Consider the following 15,133-nt stretch of genomic DNA (forward strand, 5'->3'; position numbering starts at 1 on the left):
GTCTTATTGCTCTAGCTAGAACTTCAAGTACTATATTGAATAAATACAGGAAGAGTGGACAGTCTTGCCTTGTTCCTGATTTTAGTGGGATTGCTTTGACTTTCTCTCCATTTAATTTAATGTTGGATGTCGGCTTGCTGTAAATTGTCTTTATTGTGATATTTTATTTGTGCTGAAATGTGATTTTATTTGTATGTTAATAAAGTTGCCTGGGGATCAGAGCTAAGAGCAAGCCATTAAGCAGAAGTCAGGTAGTGGTAGCACATGCTCTTAATCCCCGATCACATGGCAGGCAAAATCTGTGTGTTCAAGAACACAGCCAGCATGGTGACAGACGCCTTTAATCCCAGTACCAACCATAGAGACCTGGAGGTCTGTGTAGAAGTCATGTGGTTGGGTTTAGAAGCAATGAGAAGGCAGAACAGAAGGGCAATAAAAAGACAGGACACAGGAAGAATGTCTCTCTCTCAAGGGAAGGACAGCAGCAAGTGGTAAGATAAGGTGGTCTTAGCTTTTGGCTACTGCTCCATCTCTGGGCTTTTAACTCTTTATTTGGCTCTGTGTTTCTTATTTAATAAGACCATTTAGAATTACATCTACAACCTTTATTATGTTTAGGTATGTTCCTTATATTCCTGATCTCTCTAGAACCTTTATCATAAAGGGGTGTTAAATTTTGTCAAAGGCTTTTTCAGTATCTAATGAGATGATATGTTTTTTCTTTCAGTTTGTTTATATGGTGTATTACATTGACAGATTTTTGTATGTTGAACCATCTTTGCATCCCTGGGATGAAGTCTGCTTGGTCACGGTGGATAATTTTTTTCATGTGTTCTTGGAGTAGGTTTGCCAATATTTTATTGAGTATTTTTGCATCAATGTTCATGAGGGAGATTGGTCTGTAATTCTCTTTCTTTGTTGCATCTTTGTGTGGTTTGGGTATCAGGGTAACTGTAGCCTCACTAAAAGAGTTTGGTAATATTCCTTCTGTTTCTATTGTGTGGAACAATTTGAATAGTATTGGAATTAAGGAAACATTCCAGAGGATGTCTCAGTTCACCTGTCCTCACTGAGGATTCCACTAGAATACAGGGTTACAAAAGGCCCCCTGATAAAGAATCCAGATTACCAAGAATCAAAGAGGGAATGGAAAAATCTCAATGTGGTAGTCAATGTTTAGGACTGTGAGAAGGTGGAAGATTAGTAGAAATCAGAAGTTAAATGTTGTAGAATATTATTTTAACTATGTAAAGATCTGTTACATTGGTTTATGCTGCAGAATATTTATCTATGTAAAGGTGTGTTACATTTGTTATGCTACATTTGTTTAATGATGTAAGGATGAGTTACAGTTGTTTGTGCTGTATTTGTTTATTATGTAAAGAGGTGCTGCATTTTTTTTTTTTTTTTTTACCTTGCCTGCCTAAGACACCTGATTGGTTTAATAAAAACTGAACAGACAATAGCTAGGCAGGAGAGGGATAGGCAGGGCTGGTGGACACAGAATAAGTAGGAAGAGAAATCTAGGCTTCATGAAAAGGGGAGAAGAACAAAGAGAATGTGGGAGAAAAAGAGGGCCATGCCTGGGACCATAAGCCAGGCATCAGCCAGACATGGAGACATCAGGAAAGTAAGACATCCAGAAAGAAAGAAAGGTAAAAAGCCCTGAGGCAAGACATAAAGAGAAAGAGATTAAAATAAGAGCTAAGATAAGCTGAGCATTCATAACTAATCAGAATTCTCATGTCTTGAGTTGGGAGCTGGTTGGTGGCCCATAAAGAAAGCTTGCTACAGGGAGAGGCCTGAGTTCTCCTGAGTCTCAGCTCCATTTCAAGGCCATACCCTCAAGTCTTGTTTCCAAGCAATTCTATCACACACACACACACACACACACACACACACACACACACACACACACACACACACGAACGCATGAGCGAACTCTCTTGCATGCTAATTCCCTTTGTGTTAAAGAACAGACCTCTTCTTGAACTTGAACTTAGAAAAACACATCTAGATAACATAATGATAGTATTTTGAACAAGGATATTGAAAAGCATGTGACACAGCATTTTCCTCTTATTAAATTACTTGAGCAGAAAGAATGATTGAGTGCAGTTCCACACTCCAGCCCAAATAAGTGTTTGCTCTGTGTGCTCCATAGCATAGCTTTTCACATTTTTTTCTGTTTATTTTCACACAATATATTTTGATGTCTTTCTACTTTCCCAACTACTCCCGGATCCCCTTCACCTCCCTACCCACCCAACTTTCTCTTTTAAAAAAATCCAAATGCCCTCCAATCCCCGCAAAACCACAGAACTAAAAATCAAAACAAGCAAAAGACCAATAAAAATCATCTTAAAAAATGTAAAAACAAAATAAAAATTACGCATACATATACACATACACAAAGCCCATGGAGTTTGTGTTGGCTAACCTCTCCTGGGCATGAGGTCTACTTTGGTGTGTGGTTGACATAAGCTTAAGACTCCATTGGAGAAAGCTGATTTCCCTTTGTCAGTGGGTATAAATTATCCTCCTTTATGGGTAGGACCCCATGTCCTCTTCTCTCAGTGCTGGGACTCTTCTGACTTGAACCTATGTAGGTGTTATGCATGCCATAATTTATAAGTTCAGATGTGTATCGGTCCCATTGAATCTAGAATTTTTCACCTCTTTGACTTTGATTCTCCCCTCCAAGTGTGGCCTGAAAATTCTTTTTTATTAGTTCCTTTAAATTTTTGTACAATCAATTTTGACCATAATAACCCTTACCCAACTTCTCCCAGATCAAAGCCCTCTTCCCAACCTACCCAACTTTGTGTCCTCTTAGAAACAAAACAGAAAAGAACACAGAGTCCAATTTGTGATGTCCATTTATTCTTGGATATGTGGCTTTCCACTGGAGCATGGTTGACCTACCAGTGGTAACATTCCTAAAGTGACTTCCTTCCTTCCAGGAGCTATCAGTTGACTTTAGTTCCTTAGCTGCAGATGAGACTTAATACTCACCTCCCTCTCCAGGCTGGGATTTGCTCTGAACCATCACATAAAATGAAATAAAATTTTTAAAAAGAAAAATAAGTGAAGCAACTTGTATCATAAACTTGTTTTATTACATACTGATGATTTTTAAGTGGTGCTCTTACTCTATGAGGAAAAGTCACGAAACACAACAGAATCCACTAACAAGAGTTTTATTAAGACGAGGAGAAAAGGATAGAAGTGATCAGGCCTGCTGAAAGGACACGTGTGTGAAGGGGGCGGTGGAATATGGGGGCTATCTTTTAAAGGCCAAGTTGCACCTGTGCACATGGGCCCACGTGGCTATTCTACGAATGTGCATAGATCACATGGCTGTGCCACGCTTACACAACCACGCAACCACGGGGTCATGGGTTACACAGAACATATGACCTGGAAATGACTAGGTAGAAATGACTAAGTGTCCCCAGGCATGCACAACCATGGGGGCATGGTTGGAATTCCCATCACATAGCTCTACACCTCCCACCCTACATAGACAGTATCAGTCAAGATATTCATATTTTAGAGAATCCTAGAACCTCACTCAGTGTAACATTAGGATAGTTTTAAAATTGTCATGAGCCCATGACTCTCATAACCCTCTAACTGATACTGTACACAGCAGACTGAGAACAGCTCATTCCCTTACTTCTTTTAGATGATTGTGCAAATGTCATCTACATGGTACCCTTTCACCTCTGTAAGTGTGTCTCAAAGACAAACAGCTCTACTGCCCACATGGCATGGAGTCACAGATTAATGTATTTCTCAACCCTCTTCAGAAAAAATTGCAGTAGATAGTGACCCACAGACTGGCCAAGGTGCATAGAATAAGAGCCTGCTGAGTGCTGTGTCCTAAATGAAACATCTGTGCTGCACCCTCTCTTTCAAGGGGCATGGATCATTGCTGAAGAGGGGTAGGGAAGCCTGGGAGAGCCACAGGCAGTGAATGAATGCAAGGGAACTATGTTCTCCAGACACAACAGGGCAGCTGCACATATGAAGTCATCGTGGTTATGACAATATGCACAAGCCTGGTGTATGTCTGTGGAGACATTTTCTTGACTGATAGTTGATGTGGGAAGGCCCAGCTCACAGTAGGTGACACCATCCCTGAGCAGGTGGTACTGGGTGATCCAAGAAAAGTAGTCTGAACAAGCCAAGGGGAGCCAGCCTTTAAGCAGCTTCTCCTTCAGTTTCTGTCTCTAGGCTCCTGTCTTGGTTTCCCTCAATAGACCCAGGATATTTAAGCTAAATAAACTCTTCCCTGTTCAAGTTGCTTTTGGTCATGGTATTTATCCCAGCAATAGAAACCTAAGTAAGACTCTCAGTCTTCTAGGGAGGACCCTTTATCCCAAGCGAAGAGTCAACAGAGGAAAAGAAAGTTGGTAGGACAGCTACTAGTTTACATGGAAGTGTTAAAGCAAAGAGAAGCTAAATGCTATTAAAACAATTAACAGGTGATATTTTATTTGTGCTCTAACAAATAAAGCTTGTCTGGAGATCAGAGGATAAAGCTAGCCACTATATTAAATATAGAGGTCAGGCAGTGATAGCACATGCCTTTAATCTTAGCATCTATGCAAGCCCTCATTTTAATACTTTCTTTCCAAGAAGCAAGACATACTAAGTACCTAAAGTCGAGTTAATGTGAAGATTTTGCAAATGGTGTGTTAGGGAAGATCAAGGTGAACTGTAGGGAGGGAAACTATGAAGCACCTAAACTGGGTTCCAAAGGATGGGTAGGATTTAGACATGTAGTGGGAACCATCACATTTTGAATGAATGGGATGTACTAAATTGAAGAGACCCTGGGGAAAAGGCTGCTGACTAGGCTGTCTGAGTAGGGTGGCGCTGGATTGATAACTGGGTATGGGGATGGGAGCTTTTTCAGAGTATGAAGATAAGGGAGAAACACCAGTTTAAGGATGATGATTATGATGCTTGCTCTTGGACTACAAAAGCTATCCCCAATATGTGAAGTAATAATGATGAAAAAAATAATAAAAAGTGCCAGACTATGGATAAATAGTTGTAGCAATCAATGGGATTACTGTTGGGACCGGTACTGTGGTGGTTTGGGTAACAATGGCCTCAATGGGTAATATATTTCCATACTTTGTTCTTGTATATTATTATGGAACGAGACTTAATAATATACTTCCCAGGGGGCCCAGAAAAGAAACTATGAATGGCAAGAATTATTTTTGGGAAAAGAATCTAAGTACATTGAACTCTTATGTCCTTTTACTTTATTTCTCTAAGATAAAATTCTATCTACCCAGCCTCAGTTCCATCCTGACATTCAGATCCTCTCTGTACTTCCTTTTTCTGTTCTGTGTAGTTCCAGTAATAACTAAGCCCTTATGCTTTGGGCCTCATCTTTGTCCTCTGTTCCTTTATCCTCCATCTCTCCTTTCTAGCTCCTTACTCCTGGCTCTCAGAAAACTCTACAATGCCTTACCCTCTACAGAATCTCTGTCTTCCTCCCGGCCCTAGCTTGGCTTGTTTCTAGCCAGCTTTTCTTAACCTAAATTATTTAGTCTACCTTTTGCCTCTGGGATTTTACCTTTTTCTATTTCTGTATATCTCTTCTTTACTTCTTTCTCCATGGCTTGCTGTGTAGCTCAGTGGCTGGCCCCTGGACTCTTCCTTTCCTCCTCTTTCTCACTCCATGATCTTCTTTTCCTAGGTCTCTCCTCCTATTTATTCTATATGCCTGCCAGCCCTATCTATTTCTCTCTCCTGCCTACCTATTGGCCATTCAGCTGGGTCAATCAGGTGTTTTAGACAGGCAAAGTAACACAGCTTCACAGAGTTAAACAAAGGCAACATAAAAGAATGCAACATATCTTTGCATCATTGAACACATACTCCACAGCATAAATGTAATATATCTTCAACTAACATTTTACAGTAAGAGTTTCCATATGGTCATGCCTTAAGCTTTATTGTACACACCAGGTTGGGATAATTGTTACCAGGAAACTTTTTTCCAAAACTGTGCCATACTTAAACATGTTTAAAATAAACTGCCCAGTGTCGGACTTTCAAGGTTTGAACCAGCACCGTATAACTAAGTCATGTTGAACGAGTTTCCATCTTGCCTCACATGGTTCATTTCCCTGCAGGAAATAGCATTTGCAGGATCCACCCTCTCCCAGTCTCTCCTGCCTTCAGATCAGGATATAGCTCTCAGCTACTGCTCCAGTGCTATCTGTGCCACCATGCACCCCACCATGATGATAATGGACTATAAGCCTCTGAAACTGCAAGCAAGCTCCCAACTAAAATGCTTTCTTCTGTAAGAGTTACTGTGACATGGTGTCTCTTCACAACAATAAACAGTGACTAAGATAGGTACCAAATCTGAAAAGGAGGAAAAGATAAAATAAAAATGAGAGGTGATTAATTATGCTGTATTAGGAAGACAGTCTGCTGGACTGTAGCAGCAGTTCAACAATTCAACCTCTAGTATGTAGTTTTTTTGTTTTTTTTTTGTTTTTTTAACTCTTTGCTCTTTGGGGGCCCACCACCCAGATCCCAAATAATCTTATTTTTAGCCAACTTTTCTAAAACCATTCCATCCATCTTTTGCCTCTAAGCTTTTACCTTTCTCTATTTCTGAATATCTTTTCTTTCCTTCTTATTCCGTGTCTGACAGTGTGGTTGGGTGGCTGGTCCCTGGCATCCTCTTCTCCTCCTTTTCTCCTTCTATTTATTCTTTCTGCCTGGCAGTCCTGCCTATCCCATCACGTGTTTTAGACAGGCACAGTAATACAGCATCACTGAGTTATACAAATGCAACATAAAAGAATACAACACATTTTTGCATCATTAAACAAATGTTCCACAGCATAAATGTAACACATCTTCAACTAATATTCCACAACGGTAGTATGTATTTTTCTCTTGAATGTGTAAGGCCTACCTAAGGTTCAGTGGGACTAGGGAAATGCAGAACTCATACATGACAATATATTTTGATTTTAGTACAGTATTTTTTTTCTTTTTGATTATTATCATTACTGTTTGTGTTTGTGTGCTCACATGCAATGGGGACATATAGGAGCCATTCTCTCCTTCAACCATGTGAGTCCTGAGTACTGAATGCAAGTCATCAGACTTGGCAGCAAATGCCTTTACTAGCATTCCTACTTTTTTTTTTTTTTTTTTTTTTTTTTTGGTTTTTCGAGACAAGAGTTTCTCGGGGTAGCTTTGTGCCTTTCCTGGAACTCGCTTTGGAGACCAGGCTGGCCTCGAACTCACAGAGATCCGCCTGGCTCTGCCTCCCGAGTGCTGGGATTAAAGGCGTGCGCCACCACCGCCCGGCTCTGCATTCCTACTTTTAACCAATGAGCATAGCAAATTCCTCCTCAACATACTCTACATTCATTTCTATAAGGAGTAGCCAAGAATCAACACAGTTAATTCTGAAGGAGTGAAAGATCCTTCAACTGAATTTACTATAAATGATCCTCTCTATTTGCATTAATTATTATCTCCAGAGAAACAGCACCTCCACATGCATGTGACTCAGTGCCAAGGATGCTTGAAAAGATTGCTCTTCCTGGCTGGATAGATCAAGAAGACAAACACCTCCACTGGCACGTAACTCAACTCAGTGCCAAGAAGGCTTGGAAACATTTCAGAATTTTTTCATCTTATGTCAGGCTACTTCTGTCTTAATAAATTCAAGTGTTATCAATTCTATTTCAATAATTAGGAACAATTGGTCTTACCTTGCCAGTGGATGTATGATCAACCTCTGGAAGAATCAGCAATTTACTTATTTTTCTTAATTTCTGTAAACACTCAATATCATTTAAACCCAGGGAATTTCTAACCCACTAACAGTAGATAAGCTTGTCTATAGTGCAATCTAATTAATCCCCAGGTAATGGCTCTCATTTTCACAATCTACAAGGCAAAGGATATCATATTTTTCTTTACAGTTGTGTGCTATCTTTGTCTGATGCCCAAGTGGTAAACTAAAGTCTGATTAGCTAACTGTATAATAATATCATTAAGATATTGAATTTAGAGTTCACTTTATGGTTATATTAGTAACCTTAAATAATTTATTCTTTTTGCCCAATTTTCTGTATCTGTAAAATGATTCCAGCTTTGGGTTTTATGAAGACTTAATGGTAGTGCATGTGAGAACACTACATGGCCACATCTCCAGCAACAGAATCAATTTATATGTCTAGATTTTTTAAAAATCCAGTATTTATAGTACAGCAATGGATAAGAATAATTGAAGTGTAATAGCCTGGTGGTATGAGTCAGTCATTTTTCATTAGCATTCTTTCTGGGGCCATACCCAACTTTTGTATTACCTGTGCAAAAAACACAGCTCTCTTCTTAAAAGGAAAAAATGATAGTTCTAGGGCCGGAAATACTTAGATTTAGGTTACCCCCAATTCTATTTTCCAATGTGGAAACAGGGTCATGAAGTTTTATCATTTTACAGAACAAAGAAAGTCATAAATTTAAGGCAAGTTTAAAATACATTGGTGAGTACAGCCGAGAGGCAGGTTCAGCGATATGAAGAAAGCTTTCCTACAGGCCCAAGATGCTATCTGAGCTTTTGGTAGGTAGGGCACAGTGGGCTGCTAAGTTAATAGACTCCAAAAGGTTTTTATCTATTGCTCACAGGATATTTTGGCACAGAGGTGAGAGGCTTATTAACTATAGTCCCATGAAATACCTATGTAATTCTCGCGCTTTACCTCCTCTGATCCTTTTGCAAGTCCACGGCTGTAATTTTGATGTTCACCCATTGTTTCAAAGATTAAGAGCAAACCGACTGTACAACACCATCCACGCAACCCACCCTAATACATAAGACAATAAGAAGCCGGAAGGCTTACAGGGACTGGAGAGATAATCCTACCGGGTCTGTCCAACCTTTTGAAATTGGCACACAGTGTTGTCATCTATAAAAGTTCACACGGGAGAATCTCATGACCCATTTAAAAAAAAAAAATCCCGAACACGCTCATGTTTACGAAAGACTATGAACGTTGTGCGTGGGCACAGCTGGAATCATCTGACGGCGGTTCCTGAAGTTCAGGCACACCTCTGAGGAGAAGGCTCTCGCTCTTTCTAGAAACCGGGAAAACCGGTTCTGGGCTGCACACGGCCGGGAAGGTACGTGAGACGGCGCACCTTCACGCCAGGAGCTCGGCAATGGCCAATCGGGGGCGGGGCGGGGCGGGGCGGGGCGGGGCGCAGAGCGCCTGCGCCAGGGTCCGGAGGAGGAGCAGGGCGCCTGCGCGAGCTTTCGCAGCGGGCCTCCGGGCGCTCGCGCGCGCGCGTTCCCGGGGAAGCGGGACGGCACGGCGCGCGCGTCCTCCTAGAAGGGTGGGGCGCCTGCGCGGGGGCGGGGAGGCGGGGCAGGGCGCCTGGGCGCGGCCCGGGAGGCGGGGCGGAGCGCCGGCGTGGTGGGCGTGGCCCGGGAGGCGGGGCGGGGCGCCGGCGTGGTGGGCGTGGCCGACCGGAGTTGGTTGCCCAGGCTGAGGCGCGCGCGGTGACGATCAGACCGTAGTCGGCTCCTGGTTCGGCCATAGCGGAAGTGCGGAGCCGCGCGGCTCTCAGGGGCGCCGAGCTGCAGCGGGCGGGAGATGGAGGGGAGCCAGGCGGCGACGGGGACCGATGGTGTCCGCGAGCGGGGAGGCTCGGGCGGAGCGGGAAGGAGGGAGCAGAACCGAGATGAGCGACCTCAGTCCGGGACGAACGGGCTCCCGAAACACTCCTACTGGCTGGATCTCTGGCTCTTCCTCCTTTTCGACCTGGTGTTGTTCATCTTCGTGTACCTCTTGCCCTGGTGAGTGTCTCCGAAGCTAGCGTTGGCGGAGTCGGGTGGTGGAGTTGGGAGAAAGAGCGACGATGGACTTCCTTTGCACGGGAGGGAACGTTGCACTTCCCCTTCCTTTGCACTCGGGAACGTTGACTTCCCAAGGTGTTTTGTTTTTTGCTATGTCTTGAGTTCTTGAACCACCACGAAGTAACCGAAGTTAACTTCTAGAAACTTTTATCTATTGTTAGAATCCATAGTAAGTAATTAGTAGGGTGTAACAAATGTGATTATATCTGAATGTGATTTGGGTAATTGTGTACGTGCTTAAAACACAGTTAGCCAAAAGTAACCCTACCATGGCCAAACCTTGTCATAAAATTTATGCAGATATGCTTATTATCTTCCAAAGTATCCCTATTCCTACATCTGTCAAAGAATGGAATATCTTAAGCTTCTTTGGCTCTCTCTCTCTTGATTGGGTGGTGTATTAGAAGGCAGAGAAAGGGTTAGATGGGGTTGATAGCGTGGTGAAAGGATAGGAATTTTTTTAAGCCATTTTGGTAGAGATAGACATTTCAAGAACAGCAATTTTTTTATTTACTTTGAATGTTCTGATTTGCACCTCTAGGTATGGTGTAGGCCTTTTGTTTTTCCTTATCAATGTAAATTATGTAGGGATAGACATACGACTATCAATTTAGATGTTCAGTTTGGCATTAAATGTCAAAATAAGCAGATTAAGGAAATGGTAACCACGTTTGGTTTTTACAGACTGCTTCACTGAGACATCAAGAATGTGGCCTCTGGAGCGAGTCCTGAATACTACAGACTTCTTGAATAAAGAGAATTTCCAGCTGCCGAATTCCAGACCTCTAACCTCTCCTTAAGCCTTGACCTCCCTAAAATAGCACCATGCCTTTTGAGCATGTATTTAATGCTTGAATTAATATGATTGTAACTAAATGATATATAATATATATATTTTAATAATGCCTGTAACTTAAGTACTTAAGGGAAATTTATGTGGAATTTACTCATCCAGCAGGTATTTGGGCCCCTCATTATTAACTAGGCATCATTTTGGACACATCAGTAAATAACAACAAAAAGAATTACCTTTGTGAAGCTTACTTTTTGAACATTGTTTTTAAAATATGCTATTTAAAAATATTTATCGTCTATTGTTGGATAGGTAGCATTTATTCAGAAAGGCAGCAGTCCCAAAGCAGCCACTCCAAGTACTTCGGAAGCTGTTCCTTTTCGTCCTAAGCCTTGGGTAATAAGAAATTGGTTACTGTTGGCTTTAATGCTATTTAGTATATGAGAACTGCCTAAAACATTTGGGAGTGGGGGGGCTTCTCCCTTATATTTAAGTTGTAATATTTGGTAAACTTTTAACTGTTATGTCTTCAGGATATTGTTGCATTTGTCTGGGTAATTTTTTGTAATTGTAATTTGTAGTTGAAGCATCTATATTAGAACACAGGACTGGGACAGGCACTGAGCTTACCAGACTGTGTGATCCAGTTTGTACTGCATACTAATTTTCTCTAATAAATGTTTAGTTATATTGCTGAACTTAATTTCGCTGCCTGATTGTCTCGTGATAAAGTAGGGAGGTTAATGGTCCTGACGTAGTTTGCCATTAGGTCCCACGTGCACTTGCTTCCCTTGAGCCCCAAGGCGGCCTACCACAGCTATCAGATACTTTAAAAATGTATGGTATGGAGATCTTAGTATGATGGTTAAATTTTGGGTCGCTTTGGGCTAAGGGATCCACAACAGATGGTAAAACATTATTCCTGGGTATATCTCTGTTTCTGGAAGATAAACTAATCGTAAAGGTACCCTCTGTGATGCGAGGCCATCCAGTCCTGTTAGAACCTGGATGGAAAGAGAAGGCAACATTTGTGTGGATATTATTCTGGGGTGACTGAAGACTGTGCTGAGTTACTCTAGCCTGAGAACAAGACACTGGGATCTTCAGGGACGCTGCACTCAACACAGTTGTCTCCAAGCAGGACTGCTCTTACCTTGGAGTTAGCCATATTAGGCCCCAGCTGTGACTGTTCTGAGTCCCTTGACACTGAACAACTGCAATGCCCTTGTAGAACACCCTCCCCTTAAAGTAGCCTTTGAAAGCCTTTCTCTTTACTGTCACGCCCACTGTAGCTGTACAGCTGAATTTAATAAGCTCAACTCCTGCCTTTTTCATGATTTTTTCCCCCATTACCCAGGTTACCGGCCTGTCAGTAGTTTGCAGGCATGGCATCATATCTGTGGACATCAGCACTTCTAGTTTTCTTAGTTCTCAGGCTTTCAGACTCTGGCCAGTCTCCCTGGTTCTGTCCCTAAGGTTTGAACTAGAATTTAAGCTTTTCTAGTCTTCAAGCCTACTGTGGCTAGATGATAAGTCTTGATATGTAAGCCAATTCCTCATGCTAAATTAATTTCTGTCTGTCTGTCTGTCTGTCTGTCTACCTTATCTACCTTGCTCTTTCAAGAACTGTCACAGTAATATAACTGTGATTGGCACATAAGAACAGCATGAAGGCTGAATCTATCGATAACTGGATTTTTTTAGTAAACTGATGCTCACACTTTGGAAGTTACTAGAAATATGTAAATGGAACTTCAAGGCAAGCTGCAAATTTGTTCTTATCAAAGACAGCAAAAGAGTAATCTGGTAAGTGCCTTTGTAAATTCACACTTGGTTTCTAAATGTGAAATAGCTTCTAACAATTCCATTTGAATGACTTAGGACTTGGAAGAAGTTTTTTAGGGAGATATTAGCCTCAAGTAACTTCCACCACCTGTTCCTAAGGGTGGGATTGTCCCACCTTTCCCTGGTCTTTGGACTCCCCTACCTCAATTACCAGGGCCTAAGGAAACAAATTTCCCCTTAAACTTCTTAACTTTATCTTCTGCTCTGCTAGCATCCTGCCAAGTCCAGGTGTCTCCTCAATCTGTATCCTGGACACCCTCTAAGTGGCTAGCCCCAGAGTTCCAACCTAACAGACTGCTTCAAGTAGGCCTGCACTTTCCTAGCTCCTAGAACCGGAGAAGGTCCCACAAAGCCTGGACAGTAGTGAAACAGCCAACTATCCCAGGACTTGGCCAATCCACAGCCAAGCACTGGGCTGAGCTATGGGAGTCTTGAAGAAAGGGAGGAGAGATTGTATGAGCTAGGGGTGGGGGGTGGGTCAATGTCATGATGGGGGAACCCATAGAGAAGCTGACCTGAGCTCCTGTGTGTAGCCAGTTTTCCTGTGTCCCACCCAGTCTGCAGCTGCTCAGACCCAAGTAAACACACAGAGGCTTAGATTAATTAAAACTGTTCAGCCATTAGCTCAGGCTGATCATTGACTAGCCCTTACACTTAAACTCAGCCCATTTCTGTTAATCTATGTGTCGCCACGTTTTCTGTGGTTTTACTTGTGTGCCATTACATGCTGCTCCCTGTTTGGTGGGTTTGTGTCTCCTGACTTAGCCTTTTTCTTCCCAGAATTCTCTTTTTCTGTTTATCCTGCCTATACTTCCTGCCTGGCTACTGGCCAATCAGCTTTTTATTTATCAACCAACAGAGTAACAAATTCACAGCATACAAAACATCCCACAGCACACATGAGCACATGGACTCTAGATCAACAGTTAGGGAGCCTGCAAGGGACTGACCTGGGCCCTCTGCATGTTTGTGACAGTTGTGTAGCTTGGTCTGTTTGTAAGGCTCCTAGCAGTGAGATCAGGACCTGTCCCTGGCACTTTGGAAACCTGTTCCCCATTCTGGATTACCTTGCCCAGCCTTGATGCTGGGGAAGGAGTTAGGTCCTACCCAACTTGATGTGCCATGCTTTGTTCAAGCCCATGAGGGAGGCCTGCCCCTTTTCGAATGGAGACTGAGGAGGAGAGGATGGGGAAGGAGGTAGAAGGGAGTGTGTATGTCGGGGGAGGGAGGAACACTAGGGGAAGAGGGAGGGGAAACTGGTCGGTATGTAAAATAAAAAATGTTAAATAAGAAAAAGACAAGTCATTTTGTCTACCATACACTTATAATTCAACACACTTTAAAGAGTCCTAAAGAAAGTTCATAGACAATTTCTCTGAAATATTCTCCCCTACTTATTTGTTGATTGTCCATTTATAATACTCTAAGGGTACATCTAATCCAACTCAATATTATCCAGTGACAACTACAGAAAATGGAAGAATCACTCGAAACCCTTGTTTCTAAAAAGGCAATGTGAGTTTCCAGTTCTAGTCTCTGGTTTGCCGCGTTGTCTCTGGCACTATTACACACAATGACGGTTCTGCAAAAGAAAGTATTTGCTCCTCTTTCTGTGATTTTCTCTCCTGCTTTTGAATAATATGCATCTTCACAAGTAAAGATAAAAATCTGTCCTTGTGAGAATTCTGCCCTCACTCCAGCTACATGACTGCACATGTGCACTTCAGGAGTTAAGCAAAGTGTCTTGCATCTTACGTCATCAGTGGGTGCTGGTGACTACGTGTGTGTGGTGTAGTCATACAATCTGCGCCTTGAAAAAGCCAGATGCAGACCCCACTCTATCTCTGCCCCCCCCCCCCCACGCATCTTTCTGCCCTCTGCACATGCTCTTTCCCAGGCCTGGTCCTTTTGTCTCTGCTGTGCCCCCTGCCCCCCCAATTCCTCCTAATAAAGCTCTCTGTAACTAAGTAGTTGTGGCCGTGGCTCGGTGACCTTTCTGCTGGTAACCCGTGCCGCCACCAGCGCCATTTATCATCTTTTCAGTCCTCAGTAGCTCTTCAGACTCTTAAGGAAAACCCAATGGGGGAAAAAGTTTTACCTATGTAATTTTTTTCGTTTGTGACCTACATACTCATTTTTCTCCTTTTTTCAATAAAACTATGTTTTGTTTAAAAAAAAAAAGTTACAAGATGTAAAGAACTCCAGGTACTAGGCCACAAACAAGAATACTTTGGAGGTCAGTACTGATGGGTAAACTGTTCCGTGACAATGTAGAGCTTAAGTGTCAAGGCCAAATATTTTCTTCAAGGCTTCTTAGCCAAGAATGGATTTTGCTTTTGCTTTTACATTTTCTTTTCTGAGTCTCAACTGTTTAGCCCTATACGCAGGGCTTGCCTGGAACTAGCTTTACAGGCCAGGCTTGCCTTGAACTCAGAACGATTCACCTGACTCTCCCTCAGTGCTAGGATTAAAAGTGTGTGCCACTATGCCTAGCTGATTTAAAAAAAAAAAAAATTTGAAGTGAATGGAAAACAAAATAATTTCATGACACGTGAAAATCACATGCAATCAGA

The 15,133-nt window shown here is 42.2% G+C and overlaps 1 protein-coding gene and 1 long non-coding RNA gene across 2 annotated transcripts; one reads left to right on the top strand and one right to left on the bottom strand.

Annotated features, from left to right (window-relative positions):
- Positions 1 to 2,861: 2,861 nt before the first annotated feature.
- Positions 2,862 to 9,231, bottom strand: LOC143273979 (uncharacterized). The gene is made up of 2 exons (XR_013052351.1): positions 6,643 to 9,231; positions 2,862 to 6,399 (listed from the first exon to the last, which is right to left on the bottom strand). It is a non-coding gene; the product is annotated as an uncharacterized LOC143273979 (long non-coding RNA).
- Positions 9,232 to 9,544: 313 nt separating this feature from the next.
- Arln (allregulin) lies at positions 9,545 to 10,799 on the top strand. The gene is made up of 2 exons (XM_006991874.4): positions 9,545 to 9,862; positions 10,607 to 10,799. Coding segments are annotated over exons 1-2 (204 nt in total). The 5' UTR covers positions 9,545 to 9,659; the 3' UTR covers positions 10,608 to 10,799.
- The last annotated feature ends 4,334 nt before the right edge of the window (positions 10,800 to 15,133 follow it).

The sequence above is a fragment of the Peromyscus maniculatus genome, chromosome 6, assembly GCF_049852395.1.
Source record: "Peromyscus maniculatus bairdii isolate BWxNUB_F1_BW_parent chromosome 6, HU_Pman_BW_mat_3.1, whole genome shotgun sequence".
NCBI classification, from domain to species: domain Eukaryota; kingdom Metazoa; phylum Chordata; class Mammalia; order Rodentia; family Cricetidae; genus Peromyscus; species Peromyscus maniculatus.

Excerpts from the sequence above, each read along its gene's own strand:
- Arln (XM_006991874.4), top strand. The coding sequence starts at position 9,660 with ATGGAGGGGAGCCAGGCGGCGACGGGGACCGATGGTGTCCGCGAGCGG.